This window comes from Moschus berezovskii, chromosome 8 (genome assembly GCF_049115385.1).
Source record: "Moschus berezovskii isolate FMDL1 chromosome 8, NW_MosBer_1.0, whole genome shotgun sequence".
NCBI classification, from domain to species: Eukaryota; Metazoa; Chordata; class Mammalia; order Artiodactyla; family Moschidae; genus Moschus; species Moschus berezovskii.
In genome coordinates this window covers 69,735,687-69,757,095 of record NC_142467.1, presented here as the reverse complement: position 1 = coordinate 69,757,095, position 21,409 = coordinate 69,735,687, and the positions used below count along the sequence as shown (strand labels likewise).

General features: G+C 44.5%; 1 protein-coding gene across 1 annotated transcript; it reads right to left on the bottom strand.

Annotated features, from left to right (window-relative positions):
• Nucleotides 1–2,946: 2,946 nt before the first annotated feature.
• Nucleotides 2,947–10,812, bottom strand: LYPD8 (LY6/PLAUR domain containing 8). Its single transcript, XM_055431507.2, has 5 exons — nucleotides 10,746–10,812; nucleotides 10,246–10,380; nucleotides 8,347–8,499; nucleotides 6,939–7,070; nucleotides 2,947–3,185 (listed from the first exon to the last, which is right to left on the bottom strand). The coding sequence occupies exons 1-5, from the start codon at nucleotides 10,810–10,812 to the stop codon at nucleotides 2,947–2,949; spliced, it is 726 nt and encodes a 241-aa protein (XP_055287482.1).
• Between the last annotated feature and the right edge of the window lie 10,597 nt (nucleotides 10,813–21,409).

Sequence of the window (21,409 nt, the reverse complement as noted above, 5' to 3'; positions counted from 1 at the left end):
CAATCCTATTCCTACTTCTGTACTTACCTCTGCCATGGCCCTCTTCGGCCCTCCATCTAAAGCCTGAGTCCTTCTACCATGTGGAACCTCCCAAAATCTAGCCCTGATCACCCTCCAGCTGCCTTCCCAAACCTCAGGACCCTGATTCCCATTCCTGTGTGACTCTGCTGTTCCCCTAAAGTAGTGCTTCTTCCTCGCATCAAGCCTGAGTGGGGAACTTCCAGGAGGTTCTAAGAGCATGTCAGCTCTGGTGGTGCCCTTGGCGGCTGGAGTCAGCAGCCACGTGAAGATGAAGATGTAAGCAAGCTGAGCTGTGGCCTGTGCAGTCATGGTGACAGTAACTATGGAGATCTGGGGAGGAAATGAAAAGGGAGAGGGGATCCTGAGACACAGAGCAGCTACAACCTCAGTGAGGTCAGCATGGTCTGAAGGAAGTGGGCCAGGGCTGTGCCTTCCACATCACTCTGGTGGTCCTCTCTCTCCCTAGAGCATGGAGGGAGCTACTTTCAAACTGGAGTCATTTGCTGATGGCTAGTATTTGCTTCTTGCCCAGGAGCTATGTGGGCAGCTCTTACAACCCCATTCATCAGGCATAGTGATAACGCTATCCCTTTAGTACAAGTAGGAAACTGAGGCCTGGAGAGATGACATATGTTGCCCCAGTTTCTAGGCTGGAATTTGAAGCTATGCCTCTGACTCTAGAGGCCATGCCAGGCTCTTCTGTTCATGGAGTTTTCCAGGCAAGAATACTGGAGTGGGTTGCCATGCCTGCCCCCAGGGGATCTTCCCAACCTAGGGATCAGAGCTGCATCGCCTATGTCTCCTGCATTGCAGGTGGATTCTTTGCCTCAGAGCCACTGGGGAACCCCACTACCAAGCCATACTGGCTCTAAACCTGATACCTTGATCCTGCAAGATGCATTTTAATAAACTACTTCCTCGCAAGCCATGTAATTGAGGCCTGACCCCTGGGATAGGCTACATAATCCTCTAGACTCTCTTCTTGTCAATAAGCTGGATGCAGAACACTTAACCAAGATCCCAAGAATCCCAGAGAATGGGAGAACCGAAATGTAGGATAGAAAGAGTCTGGCCTCTTCCTCACTCTTAGAGGGGAGCTGCCCAGTCAGGATCATCTATGTGGGTTTAAATAACTTAGAAATGAACTTTTCTTGTATTAAACCCCTAAGTTTTTTGGGTTTGTTTTGTTTTTGTTTTTTACTGATATACATTTGTTACAACAGTCTAATTTTGCAATTTGTTATTAATTGCAAAGGGAAAAAACAGTAACTTTATGTTGGAGAAACCTGACTGCTATCACCTTAAAAAAGCAATCAAGGTTAGGATCACCAGTTGATACGACATCAACATCATGTAACTTCTGGGACTTCCTTGATGGTACAATTGCTAAGACTCCATGCTCCCAGTGCAGGGGGTGCTGAGTTTGATCCCTGCTCAGGGAACTAGATCCCACATGTTGCAACTGAGAGTTCCTGTGCCACAACTAAAGAATCCACGTGTCACAACGAAGATTGAAGATCGTATATGTTGCAACTAAGATCAGGTGCAACCAAATAAATAACGTTGTTTCACTATGTAGCTCCTGATAAGATGCACTGGAGTTCTATACCCATGTCCCATTTCATGCATGGCTATGAGACATACCATTTCTGTGAGATACTTGCCAAAAAAGCTTCAATCTTATCATGAGAAAACTTCAAACAATCTCAAATTTCTAAAAAAATAACTGGTCAGTGAAATAAAGACTCCAAAACTGTCACAGAGGATGGGAGACTGAGGAGACATAAACAACTAAATGCAAAGAATTGGATCCTGTACCAGAGAAAGGACATTAGTGAAAAGTGGCAAAAGTCAGATGAGGTCTATTAGTTAACAGTATTGTTTCAATGCTAATTTCCCAATTTCAGTGATTGTACTGTGGTTATCTAAGATGCGAACGTAAGAGGAAGGTGGGTGAGGGAGTATTAGAACTCTGTTTCTGAAACTCTTTGGGAAATCTAAAATTACTTAAAAATAAAAAATAAATAAGTAAGAATGAATGTGGTGATGAGCTACCGCCAGACGGCCCTTCTGGTGGCTTTGGTCTTAATCATCATTGGCAAGCCTGGACAATAAAGATCCACACTGGTTTATACGTTTAAAAGTTTTTATTACAGAAAACCCCATTCTTCCAAGTCCAACTCAAAGTGCTCCCCTCCCCCAGCTTTTTTTTTTTTTTACTAAATCTGGGCTTCTGTACATATTGGATCGAATGGTTTTCTTGCTTCTTGGGTATCTGCTATGGAGTCGAGGACTCTGCCATTGAGCATAGGTTCTCGAGAGGAGGGGCTGGGACTCTGTAGTCATGTTCCACTCCGTGACACCTGGTCAGCAAGGTACTGACAGCATTATGCCCCTGCCTGGGAGGCAAGGCAGGGGAATCTGCCAGCCTTCAGCAACCTCTGTGCACCCACTTTGGGTCTCGTGGTGACAGGGCTCTAGACAATATCACTGTGATCTCTGACTACAGCCAGTACAACTGCTGGCATCAACACGGGGCATGACGGCTGGGACACCCCCTGAATGTGAGGATGGGGAGAGTGGCATGTTAGTCCCCAGAAATGCAGGATTGCAGGCAAAAGATGCCAGCACAGCTGAAGGGTCTGCTTCTCAGAAGCAAACTGGGCAGGGATCAGGGAGGTCCTGGGAGCCCACACACAGAAGTGCAAGGATTTCAAAGGCAAGGAGATGGGAAGTGATGGTGGACAGTGGCTTCAAGGAAGCCCAGCCCAGAACATATTAGGACAGATTTGATCAGCAGTGAACCAATGCTTTAACAATAAAGAATAATGTGGCTATTGCAGGACATTGCCTGGATGGCTGTGACTGCTACTGCTACTCACTGAGCATTTAAACAGGGAAGGGGAGTGTTTGAGGGTGCAGATCTCAGAGCAGCAGCCTTAGCAGGAGGGTGCTGGCAAGGGCCAAGGGTGTGAAGGCGGCTTGAGAGACAGTGTCAGAGGTGGTGGTCGGGGTAGGGGAAGTGGTCATTGAGGAGGTGCTGGAGTTGTCTTCACACTCAAACTTTCGGAAAGTGACTCCTCTGAATGTCCGATTTTCAACACTCAGGAAATCACAGGTGGAATTGCTGACATTGGAGCAACCTTTCAGCACAAGCGTTGTCTCTGTGAATGCAAATGAGACAGTAAGGGCTTTACATTTCCTTCACCATCCCTCCCCAAGTGACCTGCAAGAGCTGAAACAGGTCTGTTCCTGAAACAGAAGCTTGGAGAAAGGAGCCCAGGATCAAGAACAATGACTGAAGAGTAATGGCAGAGTGACCGTGGAGGTGAGGGTCTAGACCCCCTCCCTGACCCAGTCCCAGAGGACACTGAGGCTCCTGGAAGTGGATGTGAGCCTGAGCTCCACAGGTCAGGGCCAGAGCTGGACCTGGGACACAAATCTTCAGTTTTTTCCAGAGTTGCTGGCAAGGGGTAAAATGCAGGAACAGGTTCAGACTCTCCATAAATCCTCTGTTCTCAATCCAAGAAGAAGTCAGCACTTCAGACTGCTCCTGGCCTCCACTCCTCTAGGCTCTGCTTTCCATCCCCATTCCTCTCTGGACCTGAGTTCTCTCTACCTGAGTTTTCCTTGAGAAGAGGAGAAACAGTCAGAAGGGATACAAAGAGACTGTCACGTCTTTACTCCTAATTCGTGCTGTGATGTGTTGAACTCTATTTTAAGGTGAGGTCAAGATGTGACTGTGATTGCAGCTACCTTTTATCGAGTACCGATTATGTGCCAGTACTGCTCTGTGGTAGTGTATGTGTATTATTCAGTCGTTAAGTCATTCCCAACTCTTTGTGATTGCCTTGAAGGCTGCAAGCCAAATTGTCCTGAAGGACAGGCAGTAAAAAGAGGAGGAAGGGACTGGAGGAGGTGACTGGCTATTTGTTAGAGGCAGGGCTATAATTTGAGTTCAAGGCTGACTCCATCCTTGCTCTGAGAAGGAAGGAAAAACTTCCAAATACCAGTAAAGAAAGAAATTCATTGCTGTTTCAGAGTAAATATCAGCATTGAAGGTTGAATTAGAGTGTGTGAGGAAGATATGTTGCTTGGTCTCCAGTATTTTTTTAAGTGACCTTGGGCAAAAACAAAAACAAAATCCTACATTTATGATGACTTTGATCTGTCTGGCTTTCAGATTAAGTCAAGGCCTAGGACTTTGCAGACACCTTGGAATAAAGTAAGCAGAAAGAGCAAATCCTTCTTATGCCATTGCTGCCGTCAGGCAAAGCTTTAGAATTAGACATCAGAGCTGTGTAGACATCAAGACCCTTAAATGCATATTATTACCTGACATAAATCACTCTGAAAAGGCTACAAACTATACGATTTCAACCATATAAATTCTGATAAAGGCAAAACTATAGAAAGAGTAAAGAAAAATCAGAGGTTGCCGGGGGTTAGGGTTAGATAGAGCACAGAGGATTTTCAGGTCAGTGACACTACTATGCAGTAGATACATGTCATCATACATTTGTCAAAACCCATATAATATACAGCACAAAGTGAACCCTAATGGACTCTGAATGACAGCAATGTGTCAGTATAGGCTCATGGATGATAACAGTGTACCTTTTTGATGGGTGATGTTGATAGTGGGGAAGGCTATATATGTGTAGGGGAAAAAATTATAGAAAAAAATATACCTTCCTCTCAATTTTCCTGTGAATCTAAAACTTCTCTAAAAAATAAAGTCTATTCTTCATTTTTTTAGGTAAAAAGAAGTTCAGGAGAAATATGAAGCTTGGCCCCACTAAGAAATCTGCAATAACAATTATGCATCAATTTCCAAAACCATAACTGCCATTTAACAAAAGTTGAAATCAAATTGTATTTGGATATCGGTGCTCTTTAAACTCTTATTATTGTAAGCATACTGTAGCAGAGACTGACCGACTGTTCATTTTAGCTTTATGCCTCTTCCTTTCCTGCTGTGTCACCACTGGATTAAATTTCCACCTTCCAGGGCAGTCTGAGTCCCAGACAACAGAATGTGGGAGGGAGTGACTCGGCACTCGCTTCTCGGCGTTGCCTGTAATGCCTTCCTGCCTTCCTCCACGCCCCCTCTTACCCCACCTGCTGGTGAGATGCAAAGAATACAGAAGACAGCTGCCCAGTCCTGAGTGAGTAGGGGCTGGAGCCTCACCATGAAAGGAATCCAGGGCCCTGGACTCTGAAATGAACTGCTCCATGAGCAAGAAATAAACTATGTTGCATTGAGCCATAGGAAATGGAAGTTACCCTTTAACAGTAATTAACTAACACTAACAGTGTTAAATTAGTAATATTAGCATTAGTAATTGGCTAATAATAATAGTTATTAAATGTATTATTATTTAAATAATCATGTATAACATTTGTCTGAATATTTAAAGAATAATATTTATTAGTTTTATATTGTATGATGGTTCATTTGTATCTCATAACAGTTAATATCAAATTACTTCCGTAGAAAAGAACAGTTGGTTGGATTTTTTGAGAGAAATCATCATTATTGTTCATTTTCAAATATCCAGTGACTTTTTTAAGTAGGAAGCACTGTATTGATTTACACCATGACCAAGGGGAATAGATCATACCTAAAATGTAAAACAGCTTTTTTATTTCAATGTTGTTTTTGTTCTTTTTCCAATTGGTTGGGTATTAAACCTCAGATATGCAGATGACACCACCCTTATGGCAGAAAGTGAAGAGGAACTAAAAAGCCTCTTGATGAAAGTCAAAGAGGAGAGTGAAAAAGTTGGCTTAAAGCTCAACATTCAGAAAACTAAGATCATGGCATCTGGTCCAATCACTTCATGGGAAATAGATGGGTAAACAGTGGAAACAGTGTCAGACTTTATTTTTCTGGGCTCCAAAATCACTGCAGATGCTGATTGCAGCCATGAAATTAAAAGACGCTTACTCCTTGGAAGGAAAGCTATGACCAACCTAGATAGCATATTAAAAAGCAGAGATATTACTTTGCCAACAAAGGTCCTTCTAGTCAAGGCTATGGTTTTTCCCGTGGTCATGTATGGATGTGAGAGTTGGACTGTGAAGAAAGCTGATCGCCGAAGAATTGATGCTTTTGAACTGTGGTGTTGGAGAAGACTCTTGAGAATCCCTTAGACTGCAAGGAGATCCAACCAGTTCATCCTAAAGGAGATTAGTCTTGGGTGTTCATTGGAAGGACTGATGCTAAAGCTGAAACTCCAATACTTTGGCCACCTCATGAGAAGAGTTGACTCATTGGAAAAGACCCTAATGCTGGGAAGGACTGGGGGCAGGAGGAGAAGGGGATGACAGAGGATGAGATGACTGGATGGCATCACCGACTCGATGGACATGAGTTTGGGTAAACTCCGGGAGTTGGTGATGGACAGGGAGGCCTGGAGTGCTGCAGTTCACAGGGTCGCAGTCAGACACAACTGAGCGACTGAACTGAACTGAACTGAAAGTCCAATTTGAGTCTCCCTTCTGGGCAACTCTAGTTGTCAGAAGCCAACACCTCTCAGTGACAGGTAGAGAAGGGAAGTCACTTATAAAAAGTAATAAAAGTCAAACCCACACACACCTATAGAACAGCTCAACCTAGTAAAGAAATAAATGCCAGGAGTGACGTGATGCCCTTAAATGAGCCTGGCTTGATTACAAGTCATAAAGAGAATATAATTCAAAAGATAGACAGCCCAAGAGAAATGACACTGGACTGAGGAGGCAAAAATAGCAAACAATTCAAGGCTATGTTAACACCCTCACTATCTCAAAGGTACCCTGACCTTATTTCCTCATCCTATCTCCACCAGGCCTTTTTTTGTGAACCCAGAATTTATGATCCAAGGTGTAGCATGTGTTTTAAACTCAAGTCCCATGAAAAGGAATTCACATACCATTTACAAACTCTGCAATTATACTGACACATCTTTCTCCATAACATTTCCGGGTTTCATTACAGGAAGTTTCATTCCTTCCATAACATGCAGGGCACTCTACGTTGCCGGACACCTCTTGCTGTGGAGGAGCTGTGTAGAGTAAGAATCATTAACTCAGAATAGTGCTATCACAAGATCATGGTATTGCCTGGAGTGGAAGGGGAAATGCAGACAAAGATGCTAGCCAGAGAGACCTCTCAGGGTCTCTGCATGTTCAGGAATCTCCGATCCTGCCATAAAAATACCAGTCATCCTATTCCCATGTCCCACCAAAATATTTGCAGCACTTAACCTCACAGATCTGCCCTTACAGATCATCCACTCTTCATGAAATGTGGTCGATGAGTGTGTTGGGATGAGAAGGGAAAGGTAAGATTTTGAGCTAAAACTAACATTGTGCCAGCTATTCTGGATTTAGCCAACAGGTGTGTGACTATTACTAAATCTTGCTCTGAATGAAATCAAGTAATTATTTATCATTGTGACTTTGATTTTTCAAAAAAATTATATGAGACCCAGCTCTGCTATTAATGAACCATGCCCTATGACTATGGCCACATTTTCTCCTCTTCAAAACAAAGGCTTTGATCTAAGCCAGCGGTTCTCAAATGACAGTCCAGGAACTCCTGGGGATCCCTGAGATCCTTCCAGGGAGTCCACTAGGTCAAAATTATTTTCATGATGAAACTAAGATGTTCTTTGCCTCTTTGTCTTTCTTTCATGAAAATACAATGGAGTTTTCCAGTGGCATGTGAGATTGCAACAGAATAAATGAACAAGCAAATCTGAGAACCAACTATATTCTATTAAACCAGAAATTAAAGTGCTTTGAAAAAACATGGAGCAATGCCATTCTTTCCACTAAATATATTTTGTTTTGGAAAATAATTATTTCTATTCTAATAACATAAAAATGTTATTAATGTTAACATGTAATGGGTTTTATTATTTTTTAGTAACAAATATTTTAAAAATTTCTTAGCCTTATTTTTAATACAGCAAATATTGATAGATATAGTCCACAGAAACAGAAGTTCTTTGGGGTCCCTCAGTAATTTTTAAGACTTAGCATCTGGAAAAAGGGTGTGAGGCCACAAAATTTGAAAGCTACTAATGAGAATCTACTACCCTCCCACACAGGCTGAAGAGCTGTGATTTCTGTCTTTACTGAGAAACGGAAAGTATAATAGTAGTGCTGGTTCTCTTCATTTGTTTCTCAAGTAATTGTTGTATGTCAGCTGTTAATGTTACCCAAATATGCACTGAAGTGCCTAGACTTAAAGTGTCCACTTAAGATTGACAATCACAAGTGGTGAGAGAAGGGATGGATCTGGGAGGACAGAGGGAAGATGTGGCCAGCACCCACCGGTGGTTTGATTGCATGCCTCTCCTAGGCAACACTGGCTTTCAAAGTGGAAGCTTTCTTTTTCAGATACATAGACCAAGAAAGGCTCCACCACCGTCTCATTGCAGTTCTCTGCAGAGCAGGCATGATCCTCATACCATATGGGGTTTCCTCCTACACAAAGGCAAACACAGACTATCAGTCCTGGGAACAAAGCGTTCAGGGAGCAAGTGCTTTAGGCAAGGACAGAAAATATACTCTTAGCTCAATGCAATTTAGGGGACACTGAAGAGAGTTTCCTGCAAAAAGAAAAATCCTTCCCCAAAAAGTAGTTTCTGGCTTCAGCAGGAGATTTTGCAGCTTGAATTTCAGGTGAAAGGCTGATGGGTGAAGTGGATGATTCACGCTGACATCCTCAGAGCCCACTGATCAGTCTTAACATCTCTAAATATACCCAAGCAGATGTGATGGGTCTATGCACAACATGATATTGAACCTGAAACTAGTAAAGCTTATAGACCAAAGCTATGCAATATGGTGGTCATTTATAAAGCTCTATGTAGTCATTTATAAATCCCTTCCTCATATTTCAATAAATCAATATCAGAATGCACATATAAGACAGCATTGATATACACATTTTAACATCATTGAAAAAACTTCTACTGAACAGCATGAGTGCAGTTTACAGGAAATATACCAGGAAGAGGGGAACAAGTGAAATGACATCACAAAGAAGCAATCAAGCAAAGCCAGAATATGAGACAGCTACAGGACAGATGCCCTTATTTCTCCAACAATTCAATGGAATTGAGCAAAAAAAGAAAAGATCTTACTAAACAAACTAGGCACGATAGACCTAACAGCAAAATGTAATTTTGTTTGGGTCCAAATTCCAATGCATCAATTATATCTCAATATCTTTTAAATATGTTGAACATTTTTAAGGTCACCTTAATTTTAAAATTTAAAATTATAGCTAATTTTCTTAGGTGTGACCTTTGTATGGTAGTTACGTAAAAAGCAGGGGAGAGTTCTTATCAGAGATGAATAATGAAGTGTTTATAGGGGAAATAACATGTTATCTATTTGCTTTAAAATACTATGGGGAGTAAATTAGGAGTTAAGGATTAAAATATACATGTCATTATATACAATAAATAACCAATAAGGACCTAATGAATAGCACAGGGAACCATACTCAATAACTTGCAATAACCTATAATGGAAAAGAATCCATTTTCCTAAAGTGGAAAGGAGTTTGTGTGTGTCTGTGTGTGTGCGTATGAGACTCACTTTGCTATCCACCTGAAACTAACACAATATTGTAAACCAACTATATTTCAATAAAAATTTAAAGAAAAAAAATGCTATGGGGAAAAAATTAGCAAAATGTTAATTGTTGACAGAGGACCACAGTTCACTATACTCCTCTTCCTGCTTTTGTGTGTGTTTGAAATGTTCATGATAAAAAGTTAAAAATAAATCAAAATGCTCTGAGAGAGCTGTAACAATCATACCAGCAAAACACGCTGGAAGGAAGTCTGAGTGAAAGTATGTTGAATCTGAAACAGGAAGGAACACTGAGAGGAAGGAAAGGGGAGCAGAAAATGGAAAAATGAAAGCAGCTAGAGAAAGTTGACTGCTTTATAATTTAGCTAAGAGCTGTCCCTGCTTCTCATGTTCATTAGTATGGGCCTACAATGAGGTTTCAGCCAGAGGAAGCAACTCCAAGGAGCCACAGCGGCTTGTCTGCTTGCTTGGCTCTACCACTTGCACATTGCTTCTCCTGGGAGGTGCCTTCAGGACTCCCTCTCTCCGTGCACAGCCCAGCCTTAGCCTTCCTTTTCCTGGCCAACCTCTCCAGCACCTACCCTGTGCAAGTTCCAGAAATGAGAATGATCACCCTCTGAGGCTCACCTTGAGAAAAGTTGGTTGAGAAACTTGTACAGCTGATGGCGGCATCTGGGGGACACTCCGTGGCATTTTTTGCAGCACAGTCCTCTTTCAATGAATTACACTGTAAACAGCTCAGTGTATTCTGATTCTGGGATTCTGGGGAGACAAAATGTTTGGCATCATCAACATTCAGGAGACATTAATAGAGCTTGCTTTGGACAAAGCGCCACACTTACCTCAGGTTAAAAGAATAGCTAAGATAGCATCCCTTCCCTCTGGGGTCCCCCAAACTTTAAGCTGTGAGATGTCTACCATTCTCCGGTTGGAAGACCCAACCTTGACCCACAGCACAGAGTGGTATCACAGGGGGCAGTGTGCAAGAAGGGGTCTCACAGTCTTCACTGCTCACATCTTGACAAGAGGTCACTTGAGAGGATTCCAGAGCACTAAGACTGACAAGACTCTGGTGAGGTGGAAAATGGGGTCTTCATTCCAAAAGGGAGCAACGTGGTTTCCCTCACCTACAGCTGCAGCGGTAAGCACGACGACGATCCCAGCAAAGAGGAGGCCCTTCATGGTGCTGGACATACGCCTCCTGAGGACGAGAACTGTGGCTGCAGAGCCTCAAGCCTGGAGAGAGAGGCACAGAGGACAGTCTGGGGACTCAGAAGATTGCTAGAGCGTGATATCCCCTAGGGTTGCAATCACACTTCAATAAACCTAGCCCAACCTTGTGACAGAAGGAATCAACATCGTCAGCTGCAAGCACAGAGCCGTGATACAGATTCAACCCCGCCTTATACCCACAAGAATCTGAGTTTTCCCTTTGCCTACAAAGGTATCTACACACACAGGTACAAAAGCCCAGGGCATTTCCTACAGAGCCACTACAGATACAAAATGGGCAGGCAGATGATTGCCAGCCCCACTGAGGATGGGGGTCCAAGAAGAAAGCTGGGCTCTCCTCTCCCAGAGCATAGTGTCCATCCTCTAGTTGGTATCTTGCCACATTCACCTAATGCCCTTAGGGGCTCTGTCTAACGACTGAAGCGACTTAGCAGCAGCAGCAGCAGCACTGAACACTTACTCTGTTCTGAGCATTTACATGCACTGATTCATGTAATTCCCCCACCTCTGTAGGCAGGTACTATTATTAGGATCACCTTTACTTCAAAGGGGGAAATTAAGCCCCAGAGAAGTTAGGTAAGCACTCAAAGTCAAGGTCGCACTCCTGAGAGGGATAAAAGCTGGATTTGGTCCAGATCCCTAATCCTCACTCCACACTGCCTCCAACAGACGTGACTCCCAAAGCCCCAGACCCAAAGGTCCCAGCACACCTCTGACTGGTCTGTCATCAATCTCTCTGCACCTGTGCGTTGTCTAATAGCTAAGGTTTAGCTGTATTTATTAAGATCCTGAGAGTTGGGGATTAGAAAGTGTAAACTACTATATATAGGATGGATAAACAACAGGTTCCTACTGTATAGCACAAGGGATTATATTCAATATCTTGCGATAATCCATAATGTAAAAGAATATTTTTACATTAAAAAATTTATATTAAAAAAAGAATGCTTGGATGTATAAAAAGGAGTCACTTTGCTCTACAGCAGATTAGCACAACATTGTATATGAGCTATACTTCAAATTAAATAAATAAATATCCTGAATCAGAGCTCCAAAAATTTCAATTTGCCCATGTATCAAAGCAGCATGAAAGGGAAATGTCTGGCTCTGCACTGAGTCCCTCTTTATCATTAGCTCACTTATCCTGTGAATAGTAGGCAGGAGCCACATGTGGCCACTTACACTTGGATTCATTGAAGGGATAAAAAGGAAACATATTATTTCTCAGACCAGCCATGTTCCAGTGCTCAGTGGCCACCTGGGGCTAGTGGTTGCTATATTGACCAGCGCAGGTATGAAACAAGTCCCAGGGCACAGTGCTGTTATAAAGATTTTTGCCCACTCCCCAGCTGAAAAACCTGCAGAAGGAGGGATAATGAAAATTGCCCAAACTCACTCAGCTTGTGAGACCAAAAGTGGGACTCCATTCGGGGTCCTTCTGGGTCCAAAACCGAAGTGTACCATGATAACTGCCACTTATTAAAGAGCAGCAAACCTTCCACCGGGCATTGCAACCCACCGCCTGCATCACTTCACCAGCCACACATACATGTACCCCCCCGACATACACACATACACGCACAACACTATGGTCATCCAGTTAACCTATTAAGGTTCAGTGAAAAGAAAGAGAAACTAGTCACAATCAGGGAAGACAGATGGCCTATCAATTATCTAATGGCCCCAACATTTAGAGATCCAAGGAGAAAAAGTATATTTGGTTTGGGGGTTGTGGCAGATGTTCTATGCATCCTCCCATGCCCAGTCACTGCTCCAGGCACGGAACCCCAGTGCAGAGAGAGGTTCAGCGGTTGGGCTTCCTAGGAAGGGCATCTCAAGCCTTGCGGGTGTAAAGGAAGAGGAGATAGGGCAAAAAATGAGAAAGAGGCCACCGAAGCCACATCAATTAAGTGCACAAATCACTTCAGCCCTGTGGTACAGACCTGATGATTAGCCTCATTTTCGGAGGGACATAATGGAGGCCCAGAGTGGTCAGGACTCTGCCCAGGAACACACAGCAGAGAGAGACTGAAGGTGGTGGGACCGAGGGGCCAGCGAGCTGGGGGCCAGGGCAGAGAGCCCCACAGGGAAAATGAGAGCAAGCGTACCTGTACACCCCTTTGTCACCCCTTTGCACAGTCCTTCCCCTCATTTTATCGCTGGACATTTTCAGCAGTCTGAGAGGGTCCTGTCACAATCGCTCTCGTGTTACACAGAGGAGCACGAGCTCACAGAAACTGTGAGAAGGACACAGCATCGCAAACACACAGAGCGAAGTCCACTACCTCTCGACTCCAGCCCTCCCCTCCCGGGCACTGCTGAAGGAGCGAGGACCAAGAGAATGCCCTGGACCCCAGACAGCCCTGAATGCCTTTCCCCTGCTCTCAGCTGCTCCAAGGCTGGGCCCCGCTTCAAAGCTCAGCCCCAGTCCTTTACCTTCTCTGTCTGGCCCGGAGACTGCCCTGCAGGAAGTGGATCCCAGCAGAAGGCTGGAGAAGGTGTGTGAGGGGCCTTATATAGCAGGTGGCTGCACAATCAGAAAGCACAACTGCCTACAGGGAGGGGCTTCTGGGCCAGACTGGGCCCTGCCCAACTGTAGAGCCATACACAACTTAACCCTTGGCAGCTATGAATCTGGTCAAGTCTCTGAAGCCTCCAGGAATTGGGAAAAACTTTGGTCAGGGCCTGCCCTTGGCAAAAGATACAAAGGAGCCAGATATGTCCCTGGCATTGTCTCATTTGGGCTGCCACCTACCAGATGGATTCCATGACCAGTTGATGGATCACAAGTATCACCTTATCCTGACCTCGTAAAGAAGTCACCTTGATTAACCCATCGACAGATGAGGAAACCAAGGTACATAAGAGAAACGTCTAACAGGGCTTCCCTGGTGGCTCAGTGGTAAAGAATCTGCCTGCCAGTGCAAGAGACAGGTTCAATCCACAGTCCGGGAAGATCCCACATACCCCGGAGCAGCTAAGCCTGGGAACCGAAACTGCTGAAGCCAATGTGCCTGGAGCCTGTCCTCTGCAAAGCCACCACAATGAGAAGCCCGGGCACCACAACTAGAGTAGCCTCTGCTTGCTGCAATTAGAGAACAAGTCCACACAGCAATGAAGACCCAGCACAGCCAAAATTAAATAAATAAATGATTTTTTTAAAAGAGAGAGATACATAACAGATTCTCCCAAGATTACACAGCTGGGAAAGAGTCAAAACTCAGAATCAGGTCACATAGGGGTTATGCAGCTCAGAGAAGAGGCTCAGGTCTCCTTGGGAAAGTGTCTGAACTTCACTAATTCTTAGGGTCCTCCAGCCAAGATGAAGATAAACTCACTGTACAATCTCACAGGGTAGAGGGGCCATGAAGCCCCTGCTTGCAGAATACCCTATGCACCTCAGTGAGGGGCCCACAGCCCCTGATGCTGCTGCCCCCCACACCCTAGACATTTCGTCAGACAGCACAGTCTGGGCAGCCTCTGTTGGTGAGAGCAGAGGTAGGCCAGGCTCCTCCCAGCACCTTTCCATCATGGTGTGTGTGCTTCTGGCTTTGAGTATGGATCTGAGCTCCTTCCCTCCTGCTGCTCCTGCCCCTTCAGACACGTACTCTCTCACACACAGACACATCACACACACAGAGGTTTCAGGTAGGCATCTCACCAACACTTCCCAGCTGGCAGTTAAATCTTAAGAGTTCTCTGCTCTTGAATATACTCCTTGTCCATCTGCTGCCTGCTCTGTCCGGACTGTGGCTCAGGTCTCCTTCTTTCCTTAAATTCATGCATTTAATCAACAAATGGGGCAACCCATGCCCACTCTAAGAATTTGGGAGGTGTTTGGGCAAAGAGAGACTTTGCCTTCTGTAGCAGTATAGTCTTTCGGAGAAGGCAATGGCAAGCCACTCCAGTACTCTTGCCTGGAAAATCCCATGGATGGAGGAGCCTGGTAGGCTGCAGTCCGTGGGGTCGCTAAGGGTCGGACACGACTGAGCGACTTTACTTTCACTTTTCACTTTCACACATTGGAGAAGGAAATGGCAACCCACTCCAGTGTTCTTGCCTGGAGAATCCCAGGGAAGGGGGAGCCTGGTGGGCTTCCGTCTATGGGGTCACACAGAGTCGGACACGACTGAAGTGACTTAGCAGCAGCAGCAGCAGCAGCAGTATAGTCTAGAGGGAGGAACATGACACAAAGAAATAAATAAGCAAATTACATGGTAGATTAGGATATAGTGACTGCACTGGCCAAAAAAGAGTAAAGATGAGGGATCAACCGTGCTGGGGGAGGGGGCACATGATTCAATTTTAAATGGAGAGGCATTAGTCTCATGGAGAAGGCAAAATCTGAGTTATTTCTATATGCAGATCCTCTGGCTATCTCCTGTTTTCTCCTTTCTTACCCTTCTGCCATCAGGCTGACTACAACAGCATTTTCCGAAACAAAGGTAGCTCCCTCCTTAATAAAATCCTGCTGCTGCTGCTAAGTCGCTTCAGTCGTGTCCGACTCTGTGCAACCCCATAGACGGCAGCCCACCAGTCTCCTCTGTCCCTGGGATTCTCCAGGCAAGAATATTGGAGTGGGCTGCCATTTCCTTCTCCAATGCATGAAAGTGAAAAGTGAAAGTGAAGTCGCTCATTTGTGCCCGACTCAGCGATGCCATGGACTGCGGCCTACCAGGCTCCTCCATGTCTGGGATTCTCCAGGCAAGAATACTGGAGTGGGTTACCGTTTCCTTCTCCAGGGGATCTTCCCGACCCAGGGATCAAACCCTGGTCTCCCGCATTGGAGGCAGACGCTTTAACCTCTGAGCCACCAGGGAAGCCCATGCCTTCTCCTACTCAGTCCTAATTCCAGCCTCATGGCAGGGCCCAGTGGGAGAATGTGGCAAGGCCCAGTGCAGAGGTGGGAGCAGGAACATCCAATGGGATGTGGGTGGGAGAGGGTCTGAGGATAGAAGAGTTGAAAAGCCCTTTGAGATAAGAGCCCAGGGCAGGGAGGTAGCCAGGGGTGGGGGGGAGAAGTAGTGGGGGTTGGGGTGGGGGAGAGGCCAGGGGACAGGTTGTACACCAGGATCAAGCTGAGGACACACAGGAAAACCAATCTGATCAATGTTAATTCTTCTTAGAAGGCACTAGTCACCCAGGAATCTGGGTCTGAATATAGACTTTGCTCCTCATGTCCCCTAAATTACTTACTAACCTGGCTTGCTGGGCCCAAGTTCTCCATCCGTAAAAGAGGAACACAAGACCCTGAAGAAACACCTACTGATTATTTCCTCCTGGAATTCTTTATTTTTATATCTATTTATTTATTTATTTTTGGCTGTGTCAGGTCTTAGTTGTGGCACAGCTCTCTAGCTGTGGCCCAACATGTGAAATCTCAGTTCCCTGACCAGGGATCAAACCCACATCCTCTGCAGTGGAAGGCAGATTCTTACCCACTGACCTACCAGGGAAGTCCCTCTCCCTGTGATTCTTATCCTGTTCCACTGTGTTTTTTCCAGTGTCATCTAATTGTAATGCCATGAAGGCATTTGATCATGTGTGATGCAGTAGCAACCTCTGAAGTGGGCTGTGCACAACCATTCATGGCAGCCCTGGGTCCGCCCCTCCCAAAGCCCTGGGCAAGATAAGTATCATTATCCCCTTGAAAGATGAAGAGACTAACCCACGGGGAGGACTTGCCTCCAGGCCTTCGGGCATCAGGACCAACAACCTTTCTATTCCAACACAGCCCATGTGGGACCAGCCTCTGCCCGTGGGGCTGGAAACATCAACCCAGCTCTCCCATCTCACTGTTCCAGGGTCACGTCTCTGTCATCACTATGGGGCTATCAGGACCCAAGTGCCAGGATCGCTCCAAGGTTTTATAAGAAATCACCCCCATAAAACAAGCCCTCCAGACTGACGAAGAAATCCAGGGACCCAAGAGAAACAGGGTCTCAATACAGAGCCCAAATTTTACTCTTAAACTTAAGACAGTGGGCATACCCCAACCACCCTGCTTCCATTATCCCCTTAGAACAGGACAGGGCTCTGTCCTCATGACCACTCCATGAGACAAACTGGGACTCACTTGGATCCTAGAGAGTCATCGTGGGGCGTGAACCCATGGGCCTCTCCCATTTCCCTCAATTTTTCCCATTTCCCTTGATCACTAACAGAAGGAATGATCAAAGCTTGAAGGTGAGTTCTTTCAGGAGACCACTCAGTTTGAGAATAAACATGCAGAGGAGGCCGGGATCGAAACAGGGTGGCCAGAGCAGGAACTCCAAACGGTGTCTGAACTGAGAACTAGGAAAAGGGTCCCCTGCTTCATCCGTTCTCTGTCTGGGTTTGCTTCAGGGAGCTTTTATGGACTGGCTTGTTCCTCCAGCCTGGAAATGTGAGAACAGGCTAAAATAATGAAATTACTATCCCTGATTGTAGGCACCATGCAGGAGAAATGTGCGAGCCTTGAGAGATAAGCCTCCCAAATAGTCCATACTCTGGGCAAAATGATAATACTCTGAATCTTGAGTTCTCCTTTTGTCAGATGGGAAAAGCATTACCATTCACCTCTGAAGAGTTGTTCTGAGGGCCTCCAGAAAACAATTCCTGCCATTATAGACACTGCTTCTAGAGTCTGCACTAGTGACACCACAGCCTAGGGAAACACAGCAGGTCACATAGGGCAAGAGCGAAAGTAGGACCCAACCTCAGAGCACACTTCCACCACCTACCAGTTGAGCTTGGGCAGTTAGTTACATGTTCTCTAAGTCTGTTTCCTCGCCTGAGAGAAAGGGACATCCATAATATCCAACTTTTCATAATGATTAAGAGGAAACAGTCTTTAGACAGGGCACACAGTGTTATAAATTTAGCTCAAAGAAATTTCGCTATGATTCATACTATCAATTCAGTCACTGGCAGTTTTCTTGGGCTTCCTTTGTGTCATGCAACATGTCCAGGACCAAATAAGTAATCATTCCAGGACATTTTCAATATGACCATTTCTCAAAAAAAAAAAACAGGCTCTAAATATATTTGAAGAATTATTGCATTCAACATTATAAAAACAGTTTGTCTGTCTGATCTATAATGTGAACCTCCACTGGGTTGGGGACAAAGGACAAAAAACAGCAGAGAGGCCTGGTTTGACACCTGTCTATGCCAGTTATCAGTGGTGTAAACTTGGTTAAGATTCTTAGTGTCTCCGTTAAAACAAAGGGATATAAATTTTCTTGGAGGCTCACTCACATAGTGGCTGCTGACACACAAAAGAATGGCAGCTGCCTTCCCCTCATCTTTTTTCTGACCATTGAACCTTAAATGTCCTCATTTATTCCATAAATATGCATTTGGGCATTTACTCTGTGCCAAACCCTGGATAGTGGATTTACAAAGTTAATGAGACAGATGAGTTCCTTGTCATCCCAAAGACTTTAAGCTAATAACAACAATTACAAACAAACAAGGACACATTTTTTAAGTAAACAGACAAAGATAATCGCAAACTGAAGATTTGTGATGGAAACAAAATGGTAACTGAGTTAGGAAAGAATAGTGTTGGAGTATGAAGGCATCTCCAAGAGGTAAGAAGGAAACAGTCAAGGAAGAGGGAAGTCAGATGGTTCCCAGAACAGAACAAAACAAAGGTTTCTTAGTCAAGAGCATGCCTTGCCAAAGGAACTGAGCAAAAAGGCACACCGGTGTATTGAAGAATCACAAGGTTATATGCACACCTTACTGAGCTCATTTCAACATTTTATGTCGGTTCTTCAACCAAACAGCTTAGATGAAGTGCAAAGAGCACCAGACTTATTGACAGAAAATGAGAGTTCAAAACCTAGTTTTGTAATTTACTAACTAGTGTTAACTTTTACCCATGAGTCACAATTTCCTTACATAAAATGGTAAAATTAGTAATACCTACGTGAGAGAAAATGAATGTGACTACTTTCATCCATGACATAGAACGGGAGATAGTTAATTCATCACTTGTTTCATCATTCCTAACGAACATGGTAGGTGATATCCCTTACAGAGCATGCCAAGGTTATTGTGTCCATTTAGAGCAAAATCAAGCTGATAGGGAGACTCTGTTGTTGTTCTTCTTCTAGAGTCACTAAGTTGTATCTGATTCTTTGTGACCCCATGGACTGCAGTAAACCAGGTTCCCTGTCCTTCACTTTCTCCTGGAGTTTGCTCAAATTCATGTCCATAAGACTGAATTACATTGCCTTGAGAAGAATATTAAGACTCAATTTTGCTTTCAAGGCAATGAGTTAGGTAACCTGCAAGTGTTCCCATTGTTGAGGAGTCTGAACTGGCCCCAAGTAACTCCCTCCTCTAGCCCATAGCTCATTCTTCGCCACCTCAAAACCAGCAACTCCAGGCAGAGGACAGCTTCCATTAGCAGCCGGCCAGAGCCAAAGGTGATAGCATTGGTGAGATTCCAGAAGGGAGCAAGGATTGGGATTCTGTGTCCCTTGGGATGCAGTGCAGTTGAGTTTCCCTGGGAAGAAGGGAGAACAGAGACAATACTTGAGGGTTCATAGGAAACAGAAGGAGGAAAATTGAGAAGGAGTGAAAAGAGACCCAGAAGAAAGAAGAATCATCCAGGACTATCCTTTCCACCTTCTGCCTCCACTGTGAGACCCAAGACAGAAGCGAGTTGAATCAGGCTCCTTCTAGATATATCAGTCTATTACATTCACCAAGCTGTTACTGAATGTACCTCCACCAGCGGGAAACACTGCCTGCCCTCCTTCCGAGAGGTATTGACATCCACTTTCTCATCACTCTGATAACAGATGGCAGTGCTACTTTTCTTTACTTTTCAACATAAAATCTAGGAAACCTATAGCAGCTCCAAATATTGCTTGGGAATCCATGCAGCAGACACTTCATTCTTTTATTCAGTTTGTCCTAAACCCAGAAGCTAGAATGGTGAAGAGCTAAGAAGGACTGGCAGGACTAAAGGAATTAAAAACAAGTACATGGGCAGCTGAAGATAAACAACACACAAGGCTATGTCTTGCATCTTGCTTCCAAGCCTATGTCTATTTGCTTACTGGTACAGGGACAAACTTTCCAAGCCTCAGTGACTCATGCAAATGACATACTCCTTTAGGGAACATCATGCTGCTTCAGAAAAAAGAAATGAGTTCTTAAAAGGTGAAACAGTAAAAGGCCTATATTGATGTTGGTGGCAATAAGGAAGTATAGAATTCAGGGCTGGTTTCTATTTCTGGTTTTCATAGGCTGTGTGATTTTGGCCAAAGTCCTTCCCCCGTTTGTACCCTAGGAAAGACACTGGGGTACAAATGGGGGAAGTCCAGAATTCAGTCTAGTTTCAAGTGTATATTGTTGTTTCTTGAAATGGAGATTTTGATAAGAGCTTTGTGGACATATAATTCAAGGCTGTTTTTGAAATTTCTGGTTGCTCTCTCCCAACCACCAAAACAGTTTTTGAAACATATTTTTTGACTCAAAATTAAAGATAGCTATCTTTTCCATTACAGACCAGCCTGAGGTTTGCTTACACTTTTTTGAGCACCAAGGGGAAACATTCATAACAATGAAATCAGCTTATGATGCATTCAGTTCAGTTCAGTTCAGTCACTCAGTCATGTCCGATTCTTTGCGACCCCATGAATCACAGCACGCCAGGATGCCCTGTCCATCACCAGCTTCCGGAGTTCACTCAAACTCATGTCCATTGAGTCGGTGATGCCATTCAGCCATCTCATTCTCTGTCGTCCCCTTCTCCTCCCGCCCCCAATCCCTCCCAGCATCAGAGTCTTTTCCAGTGAGTCAACTCGTCGCATGAGGTGGCCAAGGTTTCAGCTTTAGCATCAGTCCTTCCAATGAACACCCAGGATTGAACTCCTTTAGAATGAACTGGTTGGATCTCCTTGCAGTCCAAGGGACTCTCAAAGTCTTCTCCAGCACCACAGTTCAAAAGCATCAATTCTTTGGCGCTCAGCTTTCTTCACAGTCCAACTCTCACATCCATACATGACCACGGGAAAAACCATAGCCTTGACTAGACGGACCTTGGTTGGCAAAGTAATGTCATTGCTTTTTAATATAGTATCTAGGTTGGTCATAACTTTCCTTCCAAGGAGTAAGTGTCTTTTAATCTCATGGCTGCAATCAGCATCCACAGTGATTTGAGAGCCCAAAAAATAAAGTATGACACTGTTTCCACTGTTTCCCCATCTATTTCCCATGAAGTGATGGGACCAGATGCCATGATCTTAGTTTTCTGAATGTTGAGCTTCAAGCCAATTTTTTCACTCTCCTCTTTCACTTTCATCAAGAGGCCTTTGAGTTCCTCTTCACTTTCTGCCATAAGGGTAGTGTCATCTGCATATCTGAGGTTATTGATATTTCTCCCAGCAATCTTGATTCCAGCTTATGCTTCTTCCAGCCCAGTGTTCCTCATGATGTACTCTGCATATAAGTTAAATATGTATGGCTAATTCATTTTGCTATACAGCAGAAACTAACAGCAGAGAAGGCAATGGCAACCCACTCCAGTACTCTTGCCTGGAAAATCCCATGGACGGAG

What these genes read in the sequence shown, in the direction of transcription:
- LYPD8 (XM_055431507.2), bottom strand. Translation starts at nt 10,812, where the DNA reads ATGTCCAGCACCATGAAGGGCCTCCTCTTTGCTGGGATCGTCGTCGTG. An exon ending in CTCAACCAACTTTTCTCAAG is followed by an intron (nt 8,500 to 10,245) that starts GTGAGCCTCAGA and finishes GCCTTTGTGTAG; the next exon opens with GAGGAAACCCCATATGGTAT. An exon ending in AATTGCAGAGTTTGTAAATG is followed by an intron (nt 3,186 to 6,938) that starts GTATGTGAATTC and finishes TTGCATTCACAG; the next exon opens with AGACAACGCTTGTGCTGAAA.